Raw genomic sequence first — 24,822 nt, forward strand, 5'->3', positions numbered from 1 at the left:
TAACAGAGACAGACGGTTTGGTGCAACCGGCCCTTAGTCGATTACACTCATCAGTAGGTATTCAGATGTTACGTACAGTTCAGCGAAAAAAAAAAAAAAGAACGGACGTTTTGCACGCAAGGCACTGTCTCGCGAGGCATGCGGCCAGTGTGGACTCGGCTATTGTGAATGGTTTTATAATTTAATATTTTAACCGGATACGATAAGATAAGCAATCCACAGGATGCAAAATACAAATGCAATAGACATCTTCATAATGTAACATTATGACGAGTTGTACCTATTACAGTATTATTAGAATAAATTCAGCATTCAAAGAGTATTTACACAGATACTTCGAATTTGTTAATGCATTTTTATATTCATAAGTTGTAAAAAGTAGTTTTTAAGTCTAAATGTTTTGAAATGTTGAAAATAAAATGAATTAGATATTTGAGTATTGTTGTTTTATTTTGATACCTTATTGGTTATTTTTAACAATTACATACAAAAATATATTATTAAATTCTATTAATCGTATCAATATGCATATGTATTGCTTTTAGGTATATTAATACAATTGTCATGTTTAGACAATTAGTAATTTTAATCTCCTTAATATTAAGCTTAAAATTATCACTTAAAGTGAATATTTTAGTGTACACTGACCAATTCGTTTTTTAACTATATTAAGGCACCACATTGAGTACTGCTTAAATTTAAATGCAATAAATACTTGTACCTATAAAATAAAATAAAACTATCTCTTATGCTGCTAAAGGCGACCACATAAATGTGAACTTAAGTTTGAAAATTCGTTGTCTCAAAGTTCTACCATCTTGCCAGTTTTCTCACACACACCATCCACTATGATCGCACTGTCATCGTCTTCCGGAGTCTGTGAGAGGTTCAGGTCACTTACAGACTCTTTCCGGTCAATCAAGGACCCTTTCCGGTCACTGGCAAGCTCTAGCATCAAAGTCTCAAGTTTCTGTGCTTTTCTGGTTTCGTTGTGGGTGATGAGTGCACAGAGGTGTTCTGTCAGTAATTCCTTCTTCTCTTTTTCTTTTTGTAGGTTGATTTTCGCTTGGAGGAACTCCTTTTCTATTTTTAGGTAGTGTTTTCTGAAAGGTAAACAAATAATGAGTTTTGTTAAATCGAAAGAACAGGTTAATGAATGGAGGGAATGGGTTGAAGTTAAAATAAAGCAAATGTCAACAAACATTCGAATGTGAAAAAAAATTATGAATTTCAGTAACATTCATTATTCAGCACTTGAAAACAGGCAGGACTACCAAATGTTGTAACAAATGAACCTTGTCTACATATTACTATGGTTCACTATTACTTAAAATTAGTACCTGATTAGTGTAGTTTGGTTTTGACCTAAAATTATATTATAAAAATCCAAATGGAAATAGATGGAATTGTGCTCTCCACATAGATCTATATCATACGTAAATTTTTAAGGCAGAGCATTTGTAGAGTGATTAATTTTTCCAGTGATAAGCAAAAATAGTTAACAGGTAACACTTACTCTGCCTCTGCATAACTCAAACACGCCTGGTCAATCTTCTTCCTCAACACAGACACATCCTGTGAAAACTGTCCGTCTAGCACTTGAAGTTCTTTCTTTATCTTTTCCAGTCTTACTACTTCTTCTGCCGTTTGTTTGGTCCTGAAATTTATAATAACATTATTTGATTTTAGTAATCATTTATATAAAATTGTTGCACATTTTACAGATAACAGTACAAGTCACAAGAAATGAGAGTAGAACAATAGGTGGCCTTATCACTAAAGAATACTCTCTTCCAGAAATCCTTAAGATAGCACTATTTAGTATATATTTAAAACTAGCTTTTGCCCGGGGCTTCGCTCGCGTTAGAAAGAGATAAAGAGTAGCCTATGTCACTCTCCATCCCTTCAACTATCTCCACCTAAATAATCACGTCAATTCGTCGCTCCGTTTTGACGTGAAGGACGGACAATCAAACACACACACTTTCCCATTTATAATATTATAGTATGGATAGCAAATAGGACTTAATCGCAAATAACTGTGAAAATTTCGTTAAATTTTTTTTAATTGATGGAAGATAAAACTAGCATACCATATTGGTTTTGTAATGAGATTGAAAAATTTGTTATTAAACATAGTTTAATCCTGCTTTTCAACATGCTTCACACAGATTTCAAAATACAATAAAAACTATTGCAATGTGACAAAGTGATAACTAATCAAGTACTTGAATGTGATAACATCGTGAATCATGTCAAGATTAAATTTGAAACTCCCACTCACACTGTCCGTTTTGGCTTGCTGTTAAAATGTAAAAAACGTTCAGTCACATTTTCATATGATATTTTAATTGTCTTGTAATAATATATGCTAAAGTTGCAAAGGAATGCTTAACAAACAGATTTTTTAAACTGCTAAGCACACAAAAACCCTTGTTTTTATAGTCTGCATAGTCAAGAATTTAAAGAAATAAGCACAGAAAAAATCATTGTATTTATAGTCTAGAATCTAGATACTCAAATCACTATTTAACTTAGCAACACATGGAAGTTAACTTCCAATTTAAAAGAAAGTAAAAAGACATCTTGATATTAATACTATAACTTACATGGAAATTTTGGTTGAATTTACTGTTTTACTTATTACAAACTTTTATTTTAATTAGTAGAAGAGTAGTCTAAGATATATAGTACAGTCAGCTGCAGAGAAAAGTATACCCCCTTGCATACACATTTTTATGCAAGGGAGTCTCTGACTGTACTACCTAAAATCAAAGTAATCTCACCTGTCGGCCAAAGCTTTAGCCAGCATTTCCTTCCGCTTCTTATTCTGCTCCTCCATAATCTTCTGCTTCAGTTGCAATTCCTCCAACTTGGCACCGTGCGACGCCAACTCATCCTCCGTGTAGTTATCCACACTCCGCACCAGATCCGGTGTAACACCCGTACTGCTTTTCCTACTATCTATATGATTTTCCATTACAGTTTCAGAATCTTTTTCATTGTCATTAGCTTCTCCACCAGATGCATCATCTTCATTGTTCAAATCAATGGTACTTGTGCTAATATTGTCTAAATCGCTTGAGTCATTGTTGTTGTACTCTGTGATTGGTTTGTTTTTTATACTCAGCCGGCATTTATCAAACATAACATCTATTGCTTCATCGGAACTTTGTTTTTGTAAAGGCAATTTGTATTGATTATTCGTTCTTTTGTGCTTTGCACCTATTTGGGCCTTTTTGATGTTGGTTGTGACTTTTGATTCTGTTAAAAAAAAAGTTTAGATAACAAAATTTCATGAACTTGTATATCTAGGCAGTAAAATGTGTAATGCTAGTGTAAAGTACTTTCACTTCATACTGCAGAGCAACATAGTTATAGATTACATACATATGGATTATGTGAATAATCACAAAAAACATGAGAATGCTAATGTTGCAGCTGCAACAAAAACTCACAAATTATCTCATCTTCCTTGATGATGACGTAATTATGCCTACTAGGTATGCTAATATTTTTATGCATTTAATTAAAGAAGGCAACTAACATTAAGATAATATCAGGAGCATGAATTAAGAATAAACTTATCCATGCATGACAAATTACTGCACAACTGTACATTCGTACGGGAAAGGGCTTAAAAGTATCGTATTAGTACTTAGCGGTACCGCTATTTTCCTAGAAGAACAGTACAACAAATTAACTGTTTTATATGGCGCTGAACGAGGTCAACCTATTTTTCTGTTGACTTTGGCTATTTTCATAACTTATAAAGATGTAGTACGAACTACCGGGTTCATTTAAATTAAGTTTATCCATTACTTACCGATGTTTGACTCCGTGTCCACGGATTTGATCCTCTTCAAATCTTCTTCACTGAATCCAGTAAATGTAGACGACATTGTACTGTGACGATCGTCTACTCGAATATTTAAATTCTGTCTTACTTTGAGCTAGTGATATTAGTTATTAAATAAAGTTCATTGTTAGTTTTAAATACGAAAATTAATTTTAAGCTATACGACATGAACCAACGATGTTTTGCTGGCAAAAAGATGACGTGCCGTGAGAACGCACAGATAAAACAAAGTATTAAAAGCAATGTCAAAGATGTGTCAAAATTAATAGTAGATTCAGCGTTTTACGACTTATCTGGAATAGCTTGAGCTTGAGATAAAAAAAGTAAAGCATAACCATAAACAATTCTTTAAAAAAAACTTACTGGCGGCATCATCTATACTCCACAGCGGTTTTAGGTTATTCGGTGAATAACTGAATTTCTGTTTATTTTAATTGTTAATAGAAAAAGGTACTCTCATGATATACACTAAAGCTATCAATTCCTCACTTTTCGTACAAAACTTATCAGTGATTTGTGTATTTTCCAGACAAATAACCAAAAATGGCAGCGGCTATGCCCATCAATCCCAAGCCTTTCCTCAACAGTTTGACAGGGAAATCCGTGCTTGTGAGGCTAAAATGGGGCCATGAATACAAAGGACTCTTGGTGTCTGCCGATGGTTACATGAATCTGCAGTTAGCTAACACAGAAGAAATTGTTGATGGCAAATGCACAGGTTAGTTTGGATCAAACAAAAGATCACCATGTTCTCCTGTTTTGTTATTTTTTCCCATTACTGTTTTAAGTATCTACTGGTATAGTGTGTTACTTGTTTCGGAATACATTTCTGTAGCAACATAGAATTCTAATATAAAAAGTATGGAAAAGATGAATAATGTAACAACAAATCTCTTACCATGTACTCATTAATTTTTAGGCAATCTTGGAGAAGTTCTAATCAGATGTAACAACGTCCTGTACGTACGAGGGGCAGAAGAAGAAGACGAAGAGGGAGAAATGAAAGAATAGCTTTTAGTGTATATTTTGTAAGTTACAATAAGTGTACTAGGGTATTGGGTTTATCAAGCTCATATGAAACTGGTAAAAGAATCTATAATTTTATACTGAGAGACCAATCTTTGTTTACGTAACCAGACACTTGATACATATATATTTGACATACACATTCCAGAAGTTTGTCTCATAATCACTTTTGTAACTTAGGCGGGCCATAGAGTAGCAGTTATTTGGCACTGCTTTTCTGTGACAGGTCAATATTGTCTGGTGGTATAATTACTGAAACTAATGATTCTGTTAGTCAATTTCATGAACTTTGAAACTGAAAGTGTTTGTGTATTGCACCAACTGTTAAATTGAATTATTCAATTTGTGATTTTCTTAATTAATAAGAATGTATTCCAACTTATATTGTTTTTATTCAGAAAATATTCTTAGGACTACCCTATAATGTACCTGTACAAGTGTTCCATTAATTTTGTGTTGAGCAACTAGATACCAATGCTTAGGAGACAAAAAGATTGAATGGCCCTTAGGCCATATTATATCATCTGTGGCCATTGTATGGCTAATTGCTAAGAACTGATGCTGTTTACTGACTGATGGAAATGGACACACCCAGCACTTGTGGCAAATGTCTTATTCTATTTAATGGCAAAAAGCACTTGAGTAGAACAGGAAATTCACTGGTCAGATTACTGGCATGAACCAGACATATGTATAATACAAATGATGAATCAAATTATAGTGTCACATAGAAATTTACTTGCAGCACTGACTGGTTTTCCATTATTGTATGAATATTGCGTGAAATAGGAAAAACAATTACAACTCAATTTTTGAATAATGATTATATTTCGCTTAACAGTTATTTACACAGGCAATAAATCACACAAATTCTTATATTCCAGTCATTCGTAGTTTGGAATCTACTGACTTAGAAATACGCATATAATTGTGCTAAATATTAAATTTTTTATCACAAAAGTGAATCCCATATTCCATATATTTTGTGCTAGTTTATTGCTATATATACCCTCAAAATTGTGGCAGTACATTAAAAGTTATATATGAGTATAGTCTGACCAAAAATGTAGAAATTAAAGGGGCAACATTGTAGTGTCATTCTTTTCAAATTATGTGAGAGAAAACGGGACGACCACACTGCCACTTTTTAATTTTTACTCTTTGGTCAGACTGTAAGAACATTGAAAATTGCCAGGATAAAAAACCGACTTGATATATTTTATTACACTCATTTAACAGAATTTGAAAAAAAAAATGTAGCACAAGACGAATTCCACAATGATGCTATTAAATTTAATTCCCATACGAGAAATTGACATAAGTACTTTATTGTACGTTTAACTATAAATGCCAGACACCATACATATGGTCTAAATGCAGAGACCTACTTTTCTAATGAGTATATTGAATACAATATTTTTATCAAATATTACTGCAATATGGTTTCATGTACGCATAATTTAATTTGAAGAAAATAGAAATGCATAAAGAATAGACTTGATACCTCAGAGGTATTTTGGGAATGAAAAATTTCGTGGGAGATCTATGCTCAGTAGCTTTCATATTTGTGTGGATAAGGAGTATTATTGATTGCCAGAGTGCAACAGTGACTCAGTACCTGTCAGTTAAATCTTTTTATTATGCCATTGATACCAAAGAGCATTGAATCACTACGTTTTAAGAGTCGGCACTCTCGAACAGACTCATGCAAGCGTTTTTTCGACGGTCGTGACGTCATGTCACTGCTACCGTGCTACCAACACAAATAAATCGCTAGGGCTCGACCAACCCAGTCCGTAATATTTATCGATATCGATAAATGTGCGATATGTGAATAAGGTGAAATCTTTTCACTATCCCATTGATACTTCAATGCGGTTTGTTACAGAAACGAATTATGTTTTCTGCCTTTTTGCTTGAGCAACAGAGGCGGATACGGATCTTTTTTTCGCGAAGGCCCTCAATTTGTGCCAGTGGCGCTCTCTACACAGAATGATATAATACGGGACTGACAAAGCCCATACAAAAAAGCGTACCTTTAAAATGTATGGGTTTTTAGGCTTAAAACTAGATGGTGCTGTTTCGCAGCCTGGAAGTGGCCAAAATCATATTTTCCCCAAATATTTTTGCGTGTTTTTATTTTTTATAAGAACAAATGACATATTTCATATTTCTTTATTTTAATATCCATGATATCACGTCAATACAGATTTTGAAAAAAAAAATTCGGTTGCATCATCAGTGTAGTTATGATAGTATTTAATAGGTAGCGCTAAAAAATGGAGGTACGGTTCTTAGTATGAAGATTGTAAATCCTATATAAATAATCCTTGGTAATACTCCCTTATCGTATAAAAAAAACAAAAAATATTTAGTGTAGAAAAATGTGCTTGTTTGTTAGTTAGTAGTTAGGTACTATTTTTTGCCCTTTTATTGCAGGTTCCATTGCTTTAATAGTAGACACATTCACAGACAGGATTATCTCCAGCCTTTATGTTTTATAGATCAGTAGAAGTAGGCTGTGATGGCGACAAACCGTCGATCCAAGTAGCTCTGTTCTACTTCCACGGAACCACCAACCTCCTTAGCAAGAGACAGGATCTGCAAAAAACAAGCATTTTTTACATATTTCACATAAGGTCAATAGGCTTGTGTAGGACATGTACTAATAGTACAAAAGACACGATTCCCTGCACTGTACTAGACCGAACTACTCCCAAATGAAATTCTGCTCTCTAGTACATTTAGTCCACTCGCACACGCGCAATAGAAAGGAGCGAAGAGCAGTAGTGACAATGACAGCAAAGCGATCCGTGTGATTCGACCGCAACCGAACTAAACCGATAGACTCGGACAGAGAGCGCGCGAAAACGGCCGATAGCTCTCGGCTAGTACGAGCGAGCGTTACTGTACGCCATATGCACAATTTGTCTCTCGCTCTCTCGGTGTACTACTGTCCTAAATGTCCTAAAAGAACGAACTAGTACACTTTGGAGATCGTACTAGTTGGGAGCGATCTTTTCAGTGAACGAGCAGGCACAACTCTAAAGGTCAATATGGGTAAGTGTGTCATACCCATATTGACCTGTGCCTGGCCGGTGTGTCTGGCCTTCACATTTGGACTGTTTAAACCAAAGATCAGTTTATTGAGAGTTCATACGTTTAAGTGCGTTTTCACATTATCTGATCCGAAATTGGATGTCGGACCGATATCCCATACATTACAGGCGCCATCTTGGATTTTTCCTATTGAAATCCTTCCGATATCGGGTCGGATAATGTGAAAACGGACTAACACTAATCGTGAGTAGCAAGTAGCAATAAGTATGAATTCTCAAAAACACCTGGGACTATCAAATGAACTCAGTATAAAATCCACTGACTTGTCCGTCGTTATTCGCACTTTCGCAGCTTGCGGCGTCAATTTTTGTAAGTTGACGTCAACAAAAACATAAAAAAGGGCGTCAATTTTTGTAAGTTGAAGTCAAGAAAAACATAAAAAATGCCTCGTTACGTGATATTTAATTACAACACAAAAATGATGCACGCTCAAGGGACTGAGGACATTTAAAATCACAGGCAAGTAACAACTTCAGTACAAAATCTGACACGCTCGGCCCTTATACAAATATGTTTCTTCTATGTAAACCTAGTCCTTTGGTTCTAGAGGCAACGACGTTAGTCACGACACGTAAGCTGAAGGCCAGGGTTCGATTCCCAATTCGGCCACTAGTGGACTATTGGTCGCTACTATTCAAATTCAATAAAATTCGTTTCCAGTAGAGTTTCGGTAGAGTGGCCGTAAGTACAAGTACCTGATCAGTGCGAGTGTTGCGAGGTAGGTAGAGCGCGACATTGCTGCTGACGGTACGCGCTGCGGACAGTAGAGCGGACGCAGGTTTCGGCTCCAGCATCGTCTCTATATCGTATTCGTTACTCTGAAACCAACAAATAATTTGAGATAAGCGGGCAAATCCCGACTGGGGCCAATGAGGCACACTCAAGGTTATGACAGATGGCGCCACCCTATTAGTCCATTGCTCTTTCATACGTGAGAGCGAGATGATGTGTTTTTTCTCTCTGACACATATGAATGACAGTGACATGCCTAGGCGCCGCCTGGCGGGATAAAATGTCAGTGTGCCTCCTCATTGTAATTAAGTTGAGTTCCACGTGTACCCACTGAACACGGTGCCATATATGTAGAGGGCGGAATTAATGGCAAAATCAAACGTCAATAGAGTTGAACGTAAAATTTTATCGATTCGATTAAACTGGTTATTATCATATATATTGTTGAGTTGTTTTCGACGTAAGTAAGACGAGGATACTTCTTTATCCATTTGTTGACTGTTTTTCGTCTTGGATTAACCATTTTTCAAACGAATTAGTTGCAAAAGGACTAGTGATAAATGGTAAAAAAATTCAATTTACTTTTTTTAATCTAATCAAAGAGGTCAAAATCAAATTTCGAAGCTAATCAAAGAGCTTAATGTTAAAGTCAGAAATATAAAAGGTGACTGAATTTATCGATAGCTGAATATGTCGATAAAATTTAACATTCCAACTCTATTGACGTTTGATTTTTGCCATGAGCAATTCCGCCCTCTGCATATATGTATAACAAATGGACAATCAATTTAATAACGACAATAATTGTAAAATTTATGTAATACTTATGTATGTATCTTGCCTGTGTGATGACGGGTTAAGAATTTCACCACCCCCTTTCTTCCCGTGGGTGTCGTAGAAGGCGACTGTGGGATATGGGTTAAATTGTGGCGTAGGCGAGAGGCTGGCAACCTGTCACTGCAATGTCACAGTTTCGTTTTCTTTCAACCCCTTATTTGCCAAAAGTGGCACTGAAGCTTTAGTAGTTTCATGTGTTCTGCCTACCCCTTTATGGGATACAGGCGTGATTGTATGTATGTATGTACTTATGTAGATAATTATGTGTTTACCATGAATAAACTATTGAATCTTGAATCTAATAATGCAAACATTATAAAACATGGAAAAAATGGATCAGTTGCATTTGCCCGCAGTCAAAATCAACACAACAAGCCGAGGGTTCCGCGGGAGCATCACAGAAAATTTTAAATTTTTTGAGAACACAGTTGTTTAGTGTCTAGACTATTTTATGTTTCAGAAGGTCGCAGGTTCAAGTGGCAAAGTGTGCCAAGTGCCAATAAGCATTTTTGTGTAAGTATAGTCCTAAATTACCTCTGAATAAGACGGCCCGCCCCACGGCGGTGACAAGAACACAGCGTCTGCCTTAAGAGTCGGCGCCAGTTTGAAGAAGTCGCCAACTATGAACTCTATGCGGTCTGCCACCCCGTATACTTCCGCGTTGTGTTGTGCTAGGGCGATCTTCGCTGGGTCGATGTCCACTGCTATCACTGTATACGAACAAATAATTATAAATTATAATTCAACTTCAATGGGCTACTTTCCTACTAGTCAAATCAGCTTCTTTTTAAGAACTGTCAAAACGAATTTGAACGACTTAGGTACTAATATGGAATTTATATGAAATTGAATTGACTGAAGTCACGGTCAACTCATGTACTTTATAAATTTCTACCTGACTTATTAAATAGAAATTGGATTTAAAGATAACTTTTGTTCATGTTTTTCTTATAATTATCTGATGCTTTATTTCGTGCGTGGTATAAAATATTTTATGTTAACTACAGTCAAGTTCCCTATACATCTCACTGCTGCGCACTGGCCTCCTCTCATACGAGAAAGCACTTGGGCTCAAAGACTTTACAGGGGACAGCGCAATCACAATTTTGCACCCTTTGTTGCTTTCTTAGAGTGCTGAAATAGGATGTCATTATCCGATGAATTACGAAAAAACTTACGCTATTTATTTACTTTGTTTATTCGGTAAATATTCGGCAATATAACCGAACTATGCGGCCGAATACGAACATTGAAAAACTTGCCGAATATGCCGAATATATTCGGCCCATCTCTACTGTGTGCTAGGAATGCGCCTCTTTCAATATATTTGATCGCCAGTGTCCGAGGTGTGCTAGAACACAAAGGTCCAAGGAGAGCTAAATCCACTAACCTTTCTTACAAGTATGCGCGAACTGTATAGTATTCCCGCCGGCTCCACAGAAGGCGTCTAGCAACACGTCGTAGCGACATTTGTCGGCGATGTGCCACGCCACGTTCTCTGGAGTCACGCTGAACCAGCTCTCGTAGTCTAGCTTTATGCCCTCGTCGAATCTGGTGGTATCAATATAATATATATGAACATAACTGTGATCAGTACAACAGCACGAATTCAAAACGAATATCAAGAAGAATTCGCCACCAAACTGGTTACTACGGTACTTTAATCATAAGTATTATGTAATAAAAAAAAACTTTGTACGTACAATCTTTTATCTAAGTAATAACTAACAGAACCATTAGTCAAAACTTCATCAAATTCGGAGTAGCAGTTTTAGTTTTGTACAAATAAATGTTTACTGCAGAGCCCCCTGGCTATCTAAAGCTATGATGAACCTAAAATTGTCACTGAAAAATGCGTCAAAATCGGTCTAACGCTTCTGTAAATATAATATGTCGCTTATCTTCAAACTTGGGTAAATCCATTCTGCTATAAGGTTGATTATCTTTCAGATCAATATTACATTTTATATTTTACAAAGCGACACAAATGAAAACATGTTTACACAAATATATCATTATCTATCATTTCAAACGCATTATACGCACTGTCTCCGCACCGAAGCACAAGAGTTTACACGACGTAACACAGATTTTTCGGAAATTACCGTTAATTATGAAAACGGTTCGGTAATTTGATAAAAAAACTTAACATGTTTTGGTCACGAACTTACGAACATGGCCAATATGGGATGGATAAAAAATCAGTATTTACCTGTGAAAGAGGGAATGTCGTTTCTTCCAATATTTGAGCATTTTGGGGTTTCCTTGCAACTCTATAGGCATGTCCGTGACGTCATCGGCTTTCGTGTGTCGCTTCTGACGGCGCCTGCGTTTCGTTGACTCGGAGTTGGCCACTGGAAAAAAAATAATAAAAATATGAATACACTAACTAAACTATAGACGCCAACTAGTAATATAGTAGAGTTACTGCTTAAAAAAAAACAAATCAAAAAATATTTAATAAAATAATTTAATTTGTTCCCTACATCGTTAAACTATAGACGTCAACCGCATCATCACTTACCATCAGATCCTGTCACTCTAAAAACTAAAAAGTTTCGTAATCCCATAAAAAATTTGGAATTTTGCGCCTTTTTTAATAACAATATTAGATTAAAGTCGTCTATGTTGATGGCCAAAATACACTAAGGTCGGCAGGATTCTAACCAGCTACCTTCTAGAACACCGGTTCAATCGCTCTGACCAATTGAATCACGGAGGCCTACCATCATAAGGGTCTCATATCGACGCGGTATTTGCCTCGTGGGCTACCAAAATTCGGGTATATACTAACGAGAAATTTTTGGTCGGCTAGAGAGCCGAATCTGCGTCCATAGGTTTGGGGAAACCCTTAGTGTTCCTTTTGAACCTTTTTGGTACAAATTCTTAAAAATAGTTTTAAAGTTATTCACTGATCTAACTCACCTGCTGTATCCGGGACCGCTTCTTCCTCAGCCTTCACTTGTTCTGAATCATCAGGGTCTTCCGGCAACGCTATCGAGGCAGCGGTGGCTAGTACATCCTCCATTGATCTTGGTGTGGTGGCTAGGACATCCTCCGCTGATCTTGGTGTGTCTCCATCTTTTTGTGTCCGATTTCACGGCACACTCTTCGTCTGATTGCATTTCTCTTTCGTCGTGGGATTCTTGACCCTGTTTAAGACAAAATTTATCAGAGGAATTAAAAATATAATTTAAGCATGGAAAAAGGAACAACTATAAGTATACAGTAGTTATAGTGACATCTAGCGACAATCACACGTCAATTCACGCTATTTGACGCGTGATTGACGTGTGATTGTCTCTAGATGTCACTATAACTATGCCTATACAAATAACTCGCATTTACTGATGTATGAAGTTAAAACTCTTCCCTCACTTATTCCTTTATGCTTTAGAAAAAAAAGTACAGGTCGACAAAATGAAGTACACAAAACCTTCAAAAGTTGACTAACCTGATCCATCTCACAAGGGTTCCCATCATCATCGAAATACGTCTTCCTCGGCGCTCCGTAGCGCCGGCTGCGCGGCGGCCGGAGCCGCGCCACTCTCTTCTTGTACACCAGCTGCCCGCGCGGCATACCGCCCGCCTTCAGGCAGAAACCCATCGCTTCAAACGTATCTTTTATTATCTCTGAACTGTCCTCTGTATCCTCATCTAGTTCGTGGCTGGAAATAAAGAGAAATATTACAATATTTATAGTTGGAAATTGCTAAGGAGGCGGAGATGCTTACCTTCTCTTTAAAGACACCGGTCTTTCCTCTGGAGGCTCATCACCGCCGTCCCTTTCGACCGACCGGTTGTTAATATCATTTTGAGGTGTTGTAGTAACTCCGTCAACTGTGTCTGCCTCTTTGACATCATTTGGACTTAGATTTGTATCATTCTGACTCTGATCTCCGGTACCATCTGTCGGTTCTTGAGCTTTCTTTTGCTCTTCTTTAAGCAAATTCTGTAGTAACACCCCGACTGACCCGAGATATCTAGAACTTGATTTCTTATTCCTCTTCCTCGGTTTACTAACTTTATCGTCTAACTTAATTTTATCAACTTGAGCCTGTACTTCTATAACTGTTGGCATCTCTTGAGAATTCCCTTCGCTGTTCTCACATTCGACATCGAGAAGTTTCTCTTCATTTTTCTTCTCAGGCAGTTTGTCTATAGTGATTTCAGGCATAGTTTCCTGTGAATGACTTTCAAGATAATTCGCGTAATGCAATGCGTATTGATCTCCGAAATGTTTCTTCCATAAGAACTGCCAATATTGCTCAGTGTCTAACTCTTCTGATAATGGTTGATCTTGATTTTCATCAATGTTAGCTATTCTTGTTTGATCGTTTTGATCATCAGATGTTGATGATGATACACTGTAGTCATCAGATGCAGTAGATTCTGAAGTAACATGGCTCGAAGTTACGTCGTAACTTGAGAGAGTGATCTTAGTCACATTTGTCATGGAGTCAGTCCCAGCCATAGTTCTAGGACTAAGCATTCTGTCGTTTTCTGAACATGACCGTCTCCTCCCTATAGGCAACCAAATATCATCTTTCTGCCCATCCACATTCTTATCACTTTTTTCTACAGGCTGATTAGATTTCTTCTTCTTATACGGATTAACTTTAGAGTCATACGAGAATTTTCTGTCTCTCATACTTTCCTCTTCATTTTTCTTAAATCTGTCTGTTTCTTTTTCAAATATAGCATCAGCTGAATGCTGTTTCGGTATGCTCTGGTCGTCCAGAGCGAGTTCATTGTTTTCATCTAAATAATTTGGGTTTATGTAATCACTGTACTTTTTGATCCAGGATGCCCAAATGAGTCTTTCTCCGTTGACTGCCCAGAATTTATCCCAAGTGTTTTCAGACATATAGTTCTCATTTGTTTCTGTTAGGGGGTAGTCTTGGTCCATCTTCTCGAGTTTGTAGTTGTCAGAGAGGCAGTCAGGGTAGGTGAGGTCTGCTCCGCTGTCGCTGGGCTGCAGCGCGTGGGATAGATGGAGTTGGGCTGGGTCATGCTCGTCCGTGGAACAGTAGTTGTCTGTGTGAGACGCGCTGCAGTAACAACTGGCGCCTTCATCTTTCTGTAACAGTATATGGGTATCAGCAAATATGAAATAGGATTAAAGAGATATGCTCCCTGTTTGCCAAAAAGAGTTTGTAAAGAATAAAACCAGCAAGAACTTTGTACATAAAAATAATATTGTAATTAGTTATTAGCAGGGCCCGTAACTTTCATGCCGATGCACGATGACATCAATTTGACGTCACTCTGCATATAGGATGATTCAAATAATTTTATTGTAATAATTAATCATTATTCATCAATCAATTTAATCATGTACAAATTACTTCAAAAGTGAGCTACTCATATGTGAAATAATTAATACCTACTTGATACGTGAAACGAAAAGGAAACAATTTTGTTTTGTTTTTATAATTTATTGAAATATGGTAACAAAACTATTTAATAAAAGGTATGTATAAAAATAAACAAATAATTTAATTTACTATTCACGTATCAAGTAGGTATTAATTATTTTACATATGAATAGATTAGTATTGAAGTCATGATTAAAATGATTGATGAATGATGATTAATTATTAAATAAAACTCTTGAATCATCCTATATGCCGCGTGACGTCAATTTTATGTCATCGGCATGAAAGTCTGGTTATTAGTGTTCTCATGATTTTATGATCATGATGTTAATAGATTGAATTTTGATGGAAATCTTACCTCGCACTTCACTTTATAGGAAGTATCGACGGAGAAGTGCACATGGGATTCGTCCTCCCACTCATGGAATTGCGAGTCCTGGAGAACTTCCACGTCACTCTCGCTGCCTTCTTCTTTTTCAGCATGTCTCCTTACGCCATCCCTAAAATGGTTTCATGAGACAATGGTGTGTAATTTGTTCAGCCAAGATAACAATTTGCTGTCATTGCAGGATGTATGGATGGTGGTCCTTAAATGTAAAAGTTTTTTTTTTTCAGAATTAAAAAATACATTTAATACATTTAATGGAGACCGAAGAGCTGGCAGCTTCCTCGCTCAGCGCATTAGCTTGACAATCCAGCGAGGAAATGCTGCCAGCGTCTTCGGTACCATGCCACAGGGGCCGTTTTTAGATTTATTTTAGTTTAATTTTAGATTTATTTAGTTTAATTTTTATTTTAAGTTTAATTTTAGTATAACTTTAGATTTATTTAATAAATGTGTGCATTTGTATTAGTTATATTATAGATAAATGATATGTGTTAATACATTTTGGAGCAAGTACAGCGAGTTCAAAATTACAAAGTGTAAGTGAAGAGAACCCATAAAACATATTTCAAATTAAAAACATAACTTTCGGAAAATAAGGACTACCTGAACACCCCACTGTGTAGCACTCTGGGCATTATAATTACAAAATCCATTTCCTTATGTTTATCTCCCTGTATTGCTGTCTATACATAAATAAATTTTAGTTTCAGTAAAGTCCTCTTCAATAAAATAACCTATGAATTATTCCCAAACCCTTAAGAGAACAAATTTTTTTCAACAGAATATTTCTGTTTCTGTTTAAATATATTTACACCATCTATTCTCATAACATAATATGAGAACTTAGAGTTACAAAGATCTATACCCAAATATTAGAATACCAATGGAGGCAAAGGAGTAGGATAGTTTTAATATTAGTTTAAAGTTCTATAGGAAAACTGGTTGCTTGTGACATACCTGATACAAACTCTGCTGCATAAGCAGTAGACATAGTTATTTTCATCAAACAGCTCGTCTTCATCACTGTCAATGTTAAAATGGAATTCTGCAAGTGGCTCCCAGCGATGGTGCTGGTCATAATACCCGGACATCATTACTGAAACTGTAAAGTAAAAGATTTATTTACACCACCAAGACTTGCATAATGTCACTATCTACAGAAGGATTAATTAATAATGCACGATACCAGCACGAAAAGATGAAAATTCACGAAATAACCCACTAATATAGATTCCGCCTTCAATCCATGAGTGGAAATTACGTTTCGTTTTAGTATTAGCAAAATAATGTAGACGTCAAAAAATCGATATAAATATGGCTTCGGGAAAGGTAAAGAATTAGCGTAGAACGGAGTGTAAACCATAAGCAAAAAGAGTTTATAAATAAACTTTTTGTGTTTAGTAGGGTACTTTTTTTAAATTATAACCACTATAACCAGGAATTTCATAAAATCTGTTTTATTTCGAGAAGTATTTAATAACGAGAATCCGGATTTTCACTTCCCCTGATAAACGAGCTTTCAATCAAAATCTGTTTTATTTCTACTGAACATATTGAATTTTAGTTTATAAAAAATAAGTATTTCAATTGGCTCTAAACCTTTTTAGGTCGGTGTCAACCGGCGGTGGGATCCTCATTATTTTCAGAGATTATTCTAAGCAAAACTTTGGAATCTGGGTGTATCGGGGGGAGGGTAATTATATCTTCCAATGAAGCGAGTCATATAATATCGATCGAACTTCGCTTGCGAAGCTCGTTTGATCATATATTATATTTCCTCGCTTCATTGTTCGATATACAGAAATTTTCATGATAATTTCAATCAAAATCTGTTTTATTTCGAGAAGTGTCTAGTGTTTTTAAAATATTTCGAGAATCCGGACTTGATCCGGACTTCCCCTCCTCTATTATTTTATGGTCATATGAAATTGCACTACTGTCACGATGATTGCATCCAGGGAGACTAGAGATAAGGAGGAAAGTTTGTCGAAGTAGAACAGTCGCAAAAATGACCGGCTGAGGCCTTGTAATTGCAGTTACAAATCTCTCCGGAGCATATGTCTCGCTCAATGATCAGCGATGTGACATGACATTCTTTTCTCTAGGCTGATTTCGTCAAACTGAGCAAGTCAAGACGTAGTCCCGTCAGTCCCGTGGTAGTGCGCTGGCTTCGTACGCAGATGTTCTCGGGTTTGATTCTGACAACCATCTTTTTGCTTTTTGTTTTTTTTTTATACATTAATTTTCTTTTTGTGGTATTTTATTTGTGTTTATTTATTGTTTTATCCATACAAATGTTAACTTAAGCCCTTTTACATTGTTTGCCCCATCTTAGGATTCTTAGGTGATGTTGTAAGTCTTGCGAATGAAATTTCGAAAAGTTGTAACAAAACAAAATATTTTTGGACAAGAAAAAAATAAAATAATTCAAGAAAAATATTAGTAAAAAAAAATTAAAAAGGTCTCATCAGGATTTGAACCCTGGGACCTCTTGCTCCGTAGGCGGGGTCACTAGTGTCACTACCGAGAAGGCTAAGAGATTGTCAAACCCTTATGCAGCAGCGATTGCAACGCCACCTATCTATGATTTTATATGTGCACATCTGATACTTAAAGCTTTCGCTCCTTATATTTCTAATCTCCATAATTGCATCATCACAGTTGTTTTCTTGACCACTTGCTTTGGCATTAGTCACATATTCCTGCAAGTGCAAACTGCGTTTATCTTGAAAACGCAAGATGCCCAAGCAAAGACCCAACCCTTCACTGGAAGTAAATAAGAAAAAGTTAGGCCGCCAGCGTCAGCGCCAACCAAAAAAGAAAAGAATTGCAGCAATGCGAAATACAGTCAAATTGTATGAACCGGTTCAGGTAAGAATCCACTATTTATCTAATAATCCAATGCTACGATACGAAACACAAAAGTCTGAATAGGTATATCATGGTCTGCAAGATCAAAAATATTGCTAAATTCGAATGCCCAAAGTATACAGGATGAAATGTCTAAAAGAGTCAATAATTGTTATTACCATATATTACTCTGAAACACGAAGAATGTTGTACCTAAGTATCTACCTTAGTTGTACCAAAGACCATATGTAACTCCGTATAGACTGATAGTCTACGAAAAAAACGTACCTCAAAGCTCTAGAGAAAAAGGTATGGTGGCCTAGATGGCGTTACACTTTTGGGAACGCTCGGCTAGATGGCGCTAATATTCATATTTGACATTTTGACACATAACAAGCTAACAATATGGGCTAAATTTTCAAAACAGGTTCAAAAGTTTTAAGCTTGTGTCGAGAGATGGCAGTGTATGCACTGTGATTAACATTTTACTTTGACAGTAACTCGCTCTATGAATTTTCTGAGATCAACGTTATACAAAGGCCTTTGTTTCTATTATTCACGGCGGCTAGCTCCCAAAACGTGTTATCTCCGAAAGGGCTTTTTATGGATTTGAACCTTATTACTAGGCTTGGGACTTTTGGATGCTCGCTATGGTTCTGGCATCCGCAGAATCGCCATTATGTAAAAATTTTTTTTCGAAGTCAAAGTCAAAGCCTGGAAATAAAACATGTTAGATGTCATGATCTACACGTATACCTATAACAATATGCAATTAATTTTATCACAACGCTATTACACACACGTGTCGAAGTTCACAGTTGACGCGATATGCATAATATATACTATACAGAGTGGGACCTGTAACAAAGGCGAAGAATTGAACTGTAGTGTAGGCTATTCTCCTTATACTGATCAACATTTGTTCAGTGACTTAAAAATTATGAAGTCTTTAAATTTTTAATTTTTCATACAAAATAAATATTAGCTTCAATGTACGCCATTATTGTTGTCATTGACGTTGTCTGTCACACTTTAGACTTAACAGAATTCGCAATACATTACCTCTTAGAAAAAACTTTCAAGGGTGATAAAAATCAAAATACAAGTTATTTTTAAAAGTCGCCGAACAAATGTTAATCAGATAAGGAGAATAGCCTAGAGTTAAATTCTTCGCCTTTGTTACAGCTAGGCCCCACTCTGTATACGTACCTACAATTTACTTTACTATGCTTCCTCTTTGATACTTGTGTTTTGTTTGACAGACTATTGACATCTATTTCAAATAAAAATAAAAACACTTGAGTTATAAGTTGTCTGTTCAGATGAAATATCGTTTACGCAATTTGTAACAAAATTTTAAAATGAATAATTTTACGACTTGCGAAATTAAATCCTGGTTAGAGCCGTATCAGGAATTAAAATATGATGAAGAAAAGTCTAGTATATTTTGCTCTTTATGTGATGTTCATTTCAAAGCCGGAAAAAAAGTATTTATTGCTAACCATATTAAAAGTGTATCCCATCAAAAAAACTGTGGTGAATATAGCTTGTTGTTAGATTGGATAGAGAATTTTATTTCCAGGCTTTGACTTTGACTTCGAAAATTTTTTTTAACATAATGGCGACTGTGCGGATGCCAGAACCATAGCGAGCATCCAAAAGTCCCAAGCCTACTTATTACTATCATGATAGTTTCTTTTTAACTACACTAAGACTATAGCACGTGCCGTTTAAACGGGAGCTAGCCGCCGTGAATAATAGACACAAAGGCCTTTGTTTAACAGATTACGGCTAAAGCGAAAAGTTCATCTCAGAAAATTCATAATATACTCGATCCTCTTTGGTTGTACCTATTTTTGAAAATACTTTGGATAGGTAAAGTATTATTTTGAGTACAAATGCCTACTTAGGGTACTATGAAGCATAGCATATGGTATTGTTTACGTCCATTGGCGACGATGACCGCTTCTCAGGCGGCTCGATTGCATAAAATAATATAAAAAGCACGGTATTGGAATAATCATGGAAGTTTTATGGTAGGTATGTTGTGAAAGTTTTATAAACAGGAAAACTCAATGGAACCAAGAATTCTACATAGGTAGCATTTATTAAAGGGCTTCTAAACTGGTGGCAACTATTCATATCATTTCGTCAAAACCTGTCAATTATTTGATCGGTCCTTTGCTCTTCGTATTTTATTTGTGTGCGTAAAAGCAAGTAGGTACTTAGACTTACCATTAACTATTTGTTTAAAAAATTACAGGTTCCGCCCGAGTGCGCTTGGCGAATGGCACTGGTTCAGATATCAGGTGCAACAATGCAACCGAAAAAGTCGAGACGACGTCGTAAATATCTGAACACCAAGAATCAGGTAAGTAAAACTTCTTTTTTAATTCTAGCAGTGAGATTGTATATAGGAGGAGATACAAAGTTTGGCTTTTATTTGCGCAGGTGCAGTTAGTAGATCAATCAGCTGTTGAGGATACACTAGCAGATTTCGAAGACTGGCCAACCGATGACTTGGGTGTATGCCAACAACCTGCATCTTTGGAAACGGTTGAGCAAAAAATTACAGGTTGGCTGTATAGTTCAATAGTTCTTTATTTGCATACCATATAAATTGTACAATACATATATGGACCCTGAAAAGTGTATAGCAAAAAATGGTACTTTACAATATCTTATACCACAAGTACTTAGCTTATACTTATAATTTATTTATCACTAAGGATCTAAATACAGTATACTGCTATGATGCAAGTAAATTACAAAAATTGGTAAGTTAACATACTAATTACAAGTCATAAGGATCATCCTCCATAAATTGAGCTATTGTGTAAAAACATTTATCTATTAGCAGTTTTTAGGTTATTTAGGAATTTTGAGTCCGACTGTTCTGTTTTTAAAAAGGTGGGTAGTTTATTATAAAATTTACTCGTTGATTTAAATCTAAATACAGATGAAGTAATATTACTTATCGACACATATATATGTGTCGATATCTCCTTGGCTGGCTTACCTTTGCCCTCCTTCAAACGTAGGCTCGTTAAAGACTCATAAGTAAGATTGTATCGTTCACGAAGACACACAATTTTGTCAAATTTAACCTTTAACTACATGACATGATAATAGGAATTAAAAGGAGCACGCGTTGTGAATGACATGATCTGTACAAATAGTTATCGAGCTTTATTTGCAGAACTCCAACTAAATAACCCGAAAGCCAGCCAATTGAAGGGTGTAAACACGAAGAAGGCGAATAAACAGCGTCAAAAGCAGCGGAAAAATAACAGAACCAATAAAGCAATTCAGCAAGCTCAGCTACAGGTACTAGTATAATCACGATTCAGCATTTAATCGCATATGACTTACGTTTATACATTTTGTATTTGGCCTGATGATTTTGTATTTGGTTCGGATGTGACATTACGCCTGGGGTTACGAGAAGACTAGCGGGGAATTGTATCAACATCTAGCTGTACAAGTTTTTCGAATTACCCGCAGTTGATCATCATTATTATTATTTATTCATGATCACAACATTGTCTTATTTAATCAATGGATTCAATATTTTATTATAATGATTTTACTGTCACTTAATACATTTAAATAATTTTATTTTATATGTATACAGATCCTTCTGGAACATGAATTGCTCGGACAAACTTCTACTTATGGTGCTCTGGGTGGGTTAAGCTTCTCTCAATAAATTAAATTTGATCAATAAATGGGTTAAATGATTATTTCGCTTACCATAGTTGGTGATTTTACTTACAAGAATCCTTTTAATGTTCTTATTTGTTGCTCTCTACAGTGAATAATTCAAACACATCACAAACATCCAACATATCAAGACCAAAAGACTTTGCATTAATGCCGCCTGAATTGCAAGAAGACCCAAATATGTGGAAATATTGGAAAAAACGGCTGTACCTTTTCTCCAGGTTCGGATTGTACCAGCGTCTCCTATCCAGTTCAAATACTTTCAATAAAGTGCAAAGTTCATAATGTAACTTTAGACAATCTTCAAGTTGTATTGTCTGATTTATTGTCAGGTATCCTGAGGGAATCAAACTGGACAAAGAGAGCTGGTACAGCGTAACGCCGGAACCTATTGCAAGGATGATTGCTGAACGGCGCCATTACGATTGCATTATGGACGCATTTTGTGGCGCTGGCGGAAACACTATACAATTCGCAAAAACGTGTGGACAAAAAGGTAAATTAATTTTACCCGTACATGATTATAATAAAAGCATTTTTTCCTGTGCGATAGTCATACGTAATTTTGCCATAGTTACATTATTTCGGGTTTGCCCTTTTCACTGAGTACCGTTCCATTACGTTGGTTGTAGATAAGAAGCTTCGATTTTAAAACTTTCCAACAGTTTTAACTCTATAGTTGACCAGCCTCCGAGCCTCCGACTGTATTGCCTCATTATATCCTAGATTTATGTCTAATTTTTATGACTACATTTTTTATTAAAATTCATTCTTAGTTCTAGCCATTGACATAGACCCGAACAAGATAGAATTGGCTCGCCACAATTCCAGGGTATATGGCGTGGAGGACCGAATTCAGTTCTTCGTGGGAGATTTTTTTGAATTGGCAAAAATGGCGCCTCATTTCCTGAAAGCCAACATGATCTTTTTAAGCCCACCGTGGGGTGGTCCCAACTATGTGAAGGTTATTATACTTATATACGATTACATACGATAAAAGTTTTTGAGAGTCTTTTTAGAGCAGGATCTTAACATCTACATAAAGCTCAACACATAATAAATTTTAATTTATGATTATTAAAATCTCGAATAGAAGTATCATTTTTATCCTTATCATGCCTCTAGCATTGTGGCATGTGTTGTTAAACTATGTAAACATCTTTTTCAGGATGGACTCTTTGACATAGAGACGCTAGAACCACGTCCTGCATCGGAGCTGGTGAGAGAAGCTCGAAAAATCAGCTCTTCGGTCACTTTGTACCTGCCCCGAAATTCTAACAGAGACCAGGTTTGTTAGCATACGTATTTTCAGCAATTCTAGTTTATAGAACTATGTTGCGGTATTTTGTCCGTAAAAATCATGCAAACACTCTTATGTAAATAGTAGAAGATAGATGACAATATTGTTCCTTTGTTAGATTAATTAAGTAATTTAACTTTTGTTTCAGATCCAATCGCTTGCGGATGAAAACGATATTGTGGAAATAAAGGAAATGATGGGTGGATCTAAAGGACAGGGAAAAAGTTTCCAGGCTTTAGTCGTGTATTACACGTTTTGTGATTATTCAATACCTACTCCTGCAGATGGCAGTTTAGTTTTTGTGACAAATCCATGCCAAAGCAAAATCTCCTCTTCAAAATTAGGAGATTAAGATTATATCCATAATATATCACTAAATTATCTCTTAACACAAGAGTAATAACTTCTACTCGTAGTTCAGCAGGGCCGGCCGTATTATATAGGTAACAGCTTGTTATTATCATTAATTATTATTGTATAAGAAAAAAAACGGGATAATGTTAGAAGTAGGGAACAAATCATTTTATTTTTATTGAATATTTTTGATTTGTTCTTTTTCCAAGTAGTCACACTACTATATATAAATTACTTAATATAAATTGAAATAGATATCATAGACGAAAGTGGGCCTTGCCGTTTTTTCTTTCGTGTATGATATCTATTTCAATTTGGGATAATGTTAGGTTAAGGACTAGCTCATTCATCTTAAGTATAATTAGTAGGTAATGAGTATAAATATAATGAAACAATTTGTAATTAATAATGAATAATATATACAACACATTCTATTTTATTTTTATATTTTTGTAATATTTGCACATTTATAAACGACATTAAAGACTATTTATGTATAAAGTGTACCTATTATTTCGATTTTCTTGAGCCCATTTACACAGTGTGAGAACTCTCATACGAGTTTCAATACATTGCTGTATTTTATTGGTACGTTTAAATTATGATAAATCTAAACTCAACATTCCGCAATGTAACATAATAGAATCGCTTGCAAGTTCGCACACTGTGTTAACGGGTTCTAAATTTATGAAATGGCAATGGATAAGAGTTTTGAATGATTCACGGTTATTTTCATTAGACTTATATTGACCGGGATATAGACCGTGATTACCTTTTTGATTTTTGTCGAGCTCCCGGTATCCCGGTCAATATAAGTCTAATGGCAATGGATAAGTAATAATGTTATAAGAAACGGCTTAAAAAAAATCACATATATTACTTTAAGCAAAGTAATATATGTGGCTTTACGTTACCTTTTTAAAATAGATCTCACGTGTGGCTTGTTCACCCTGTATATTGCAATTGCAATATTTTCAATGCAATGGAGCAGAGGCACGTTCAGAATGTATTTTGACCGTTTATATTATTCTTTCAATCCCATGCAAAATATAATACTTACTAGGAGATCCCATATCTAGAATTGGAAATTGAAATAGGACAATAGCATATAATATTACTAAAAGGTAAAATTTGTTTCTTTTTAAACACAAATGGCGATAATTTTATATTGCGTATCATACAGTATCATATTAACAGAATCGATTTTATGTCATATTTGTTAGTTTTCGAACGCGACCCAACGAGAACGAAGTGT

The 24,822-nt window shown here is 35.7% G+C and overlaps 4 protein-coding genes across 4 annotated transcripts; 2 read left to right on the forward strand and 2 right to left on the reverse strand.

The window, feature by feature from the left end:
- Positions 1 to 431: 431 nt before the first annotated feature.
- On the reverse strand, positions 432 to 4,060 carry LOC125231913 (RAB6-interacting golgin). The gene is made up of 4 exons (XM_048137516.1): positions 3,827 to 4,060; positions 2,787 to 3,264; positions 1,517 to 1,657; positions 432 to 1,103 (listed from the first exon to the last, which is right to left on the reverse strand). Exons 1-4 carry the CDS (start codon positions 3,900 to 3,902, stop codon positions 803 to 805), a joined length of 996 nt encoding a protein of 331 aa, XP_047993473.1. The 5' UTR covers positions 3,903 to 4,060; the 3' UTR covers positions 432 to 802.
- A 134-nt stretch (positions 4,061 to 4,194) lies between these two features.
- LOC125231915 (small nuclear ribonucleoprotein F) lies at positions 4,195 to 5,263 on the forward strand. The gene is made up of 3 exons (XM_048137518.1): positions 4,195 to 4,309; positions 4,389 to 4,577; positions 4,779 to 5,263. The coding sequence occupies exons 2-3, from the start codon at positions 4,403 to 4,405 to the stop codon at positions 4,868 to 4,870; spliced, it is 267 nt and encodes an 88-aa protein (XP_047993475.1). The 5' UTR covers positions 4,195 to 4,309; positions 4,389 to 4,402; the 3' UTR covers positions 4,871 to 5,263.
- Positions 5,264 to 7,188: 1,925 nt separating this feature from the next.
- LOC125232046 (trimethylguanosine synthase-like) lies at positions 7,189 to 16,633 on the reverse strand. Its single transcript, XM_048137660.1, has 11 exons — positions 16,527 to 16,633; positions 16,298 to 16,442; positions 15,311 to 15,452; positions 13,309 to 14,654; positions 13,029 to 13,242; positions 12,558 to 12,726; positions 11,787 to 11,928; positions 10,965 to 11,125; positions 10,109 to 10,284; positions 8,701 to 8,823; positions 7,189 to 7,486 (listed from the first exon to the last, which is right to left on the reverse strand). The coding sequence occupies exons 2-11, from the start codon at positions 16,432 to 16,434 to the stop codon at positions 7,391 to 7,393; spliced, it is 2,706 nt and encodes a 901-aa protein (XP_047993617.1). The 5' UTR covers positions 16,435 to 16,442; positions 16,527 to 16,633; the 3' UTR covers positions 7,189 to 7,390.
- A 1,379-nt stretch (positions 16,634 to 18,012) lies between these two features.
- On the forward strand, positions 18,013 to 24,569 carry LOC125231911 (trimethylguanosine synthase-like). Its single transcript, XM_048137514.1, has 10 exons — positions 18,013 to 18,211; positions 20,454 to 20,561; positions 20,642 to 20,765; positions 21,390 to 21,517; positions 21,825 to 21,876; positions 22,005 to 22,134; positions 22,246 to 22,409; positions 22,690 to 22,877; positions 23,082 to 23,201; positions 23,362 to 24,569. The coding sequence occupies exons 1-10, from the start codon at positions 18,080 to 18,082 to the stop codon at positions 23,563 to 23,565; spliced, it is 1,350 nt and encodes a 449-aa protein (XP_047993471.1). The 5' UTR covers positions 18,013 to 18,079; the 3' UTR covers positions 23,566 to 24,569.
- The last annotated feature ends 253 nt before the right edge of the window (positions 24,570 to 24,822 follow it).

This window comes from Leguminivora glycinivorella, chromosome 12 (assembly GCF_023078275.1).
Source record: "Leguminivora glycinivorella isolate SPB_JAAS2020 chromosome 12, LegGlyc_1.1, whole genome shotgun sequence".
NCBI classification, from domain to species: Eukaryota; Metazoa; Arthropoda; class Insecta; order Lepidoptera; family Tortricidae; genus Leguminivora; species Leguminivora glycinivorella.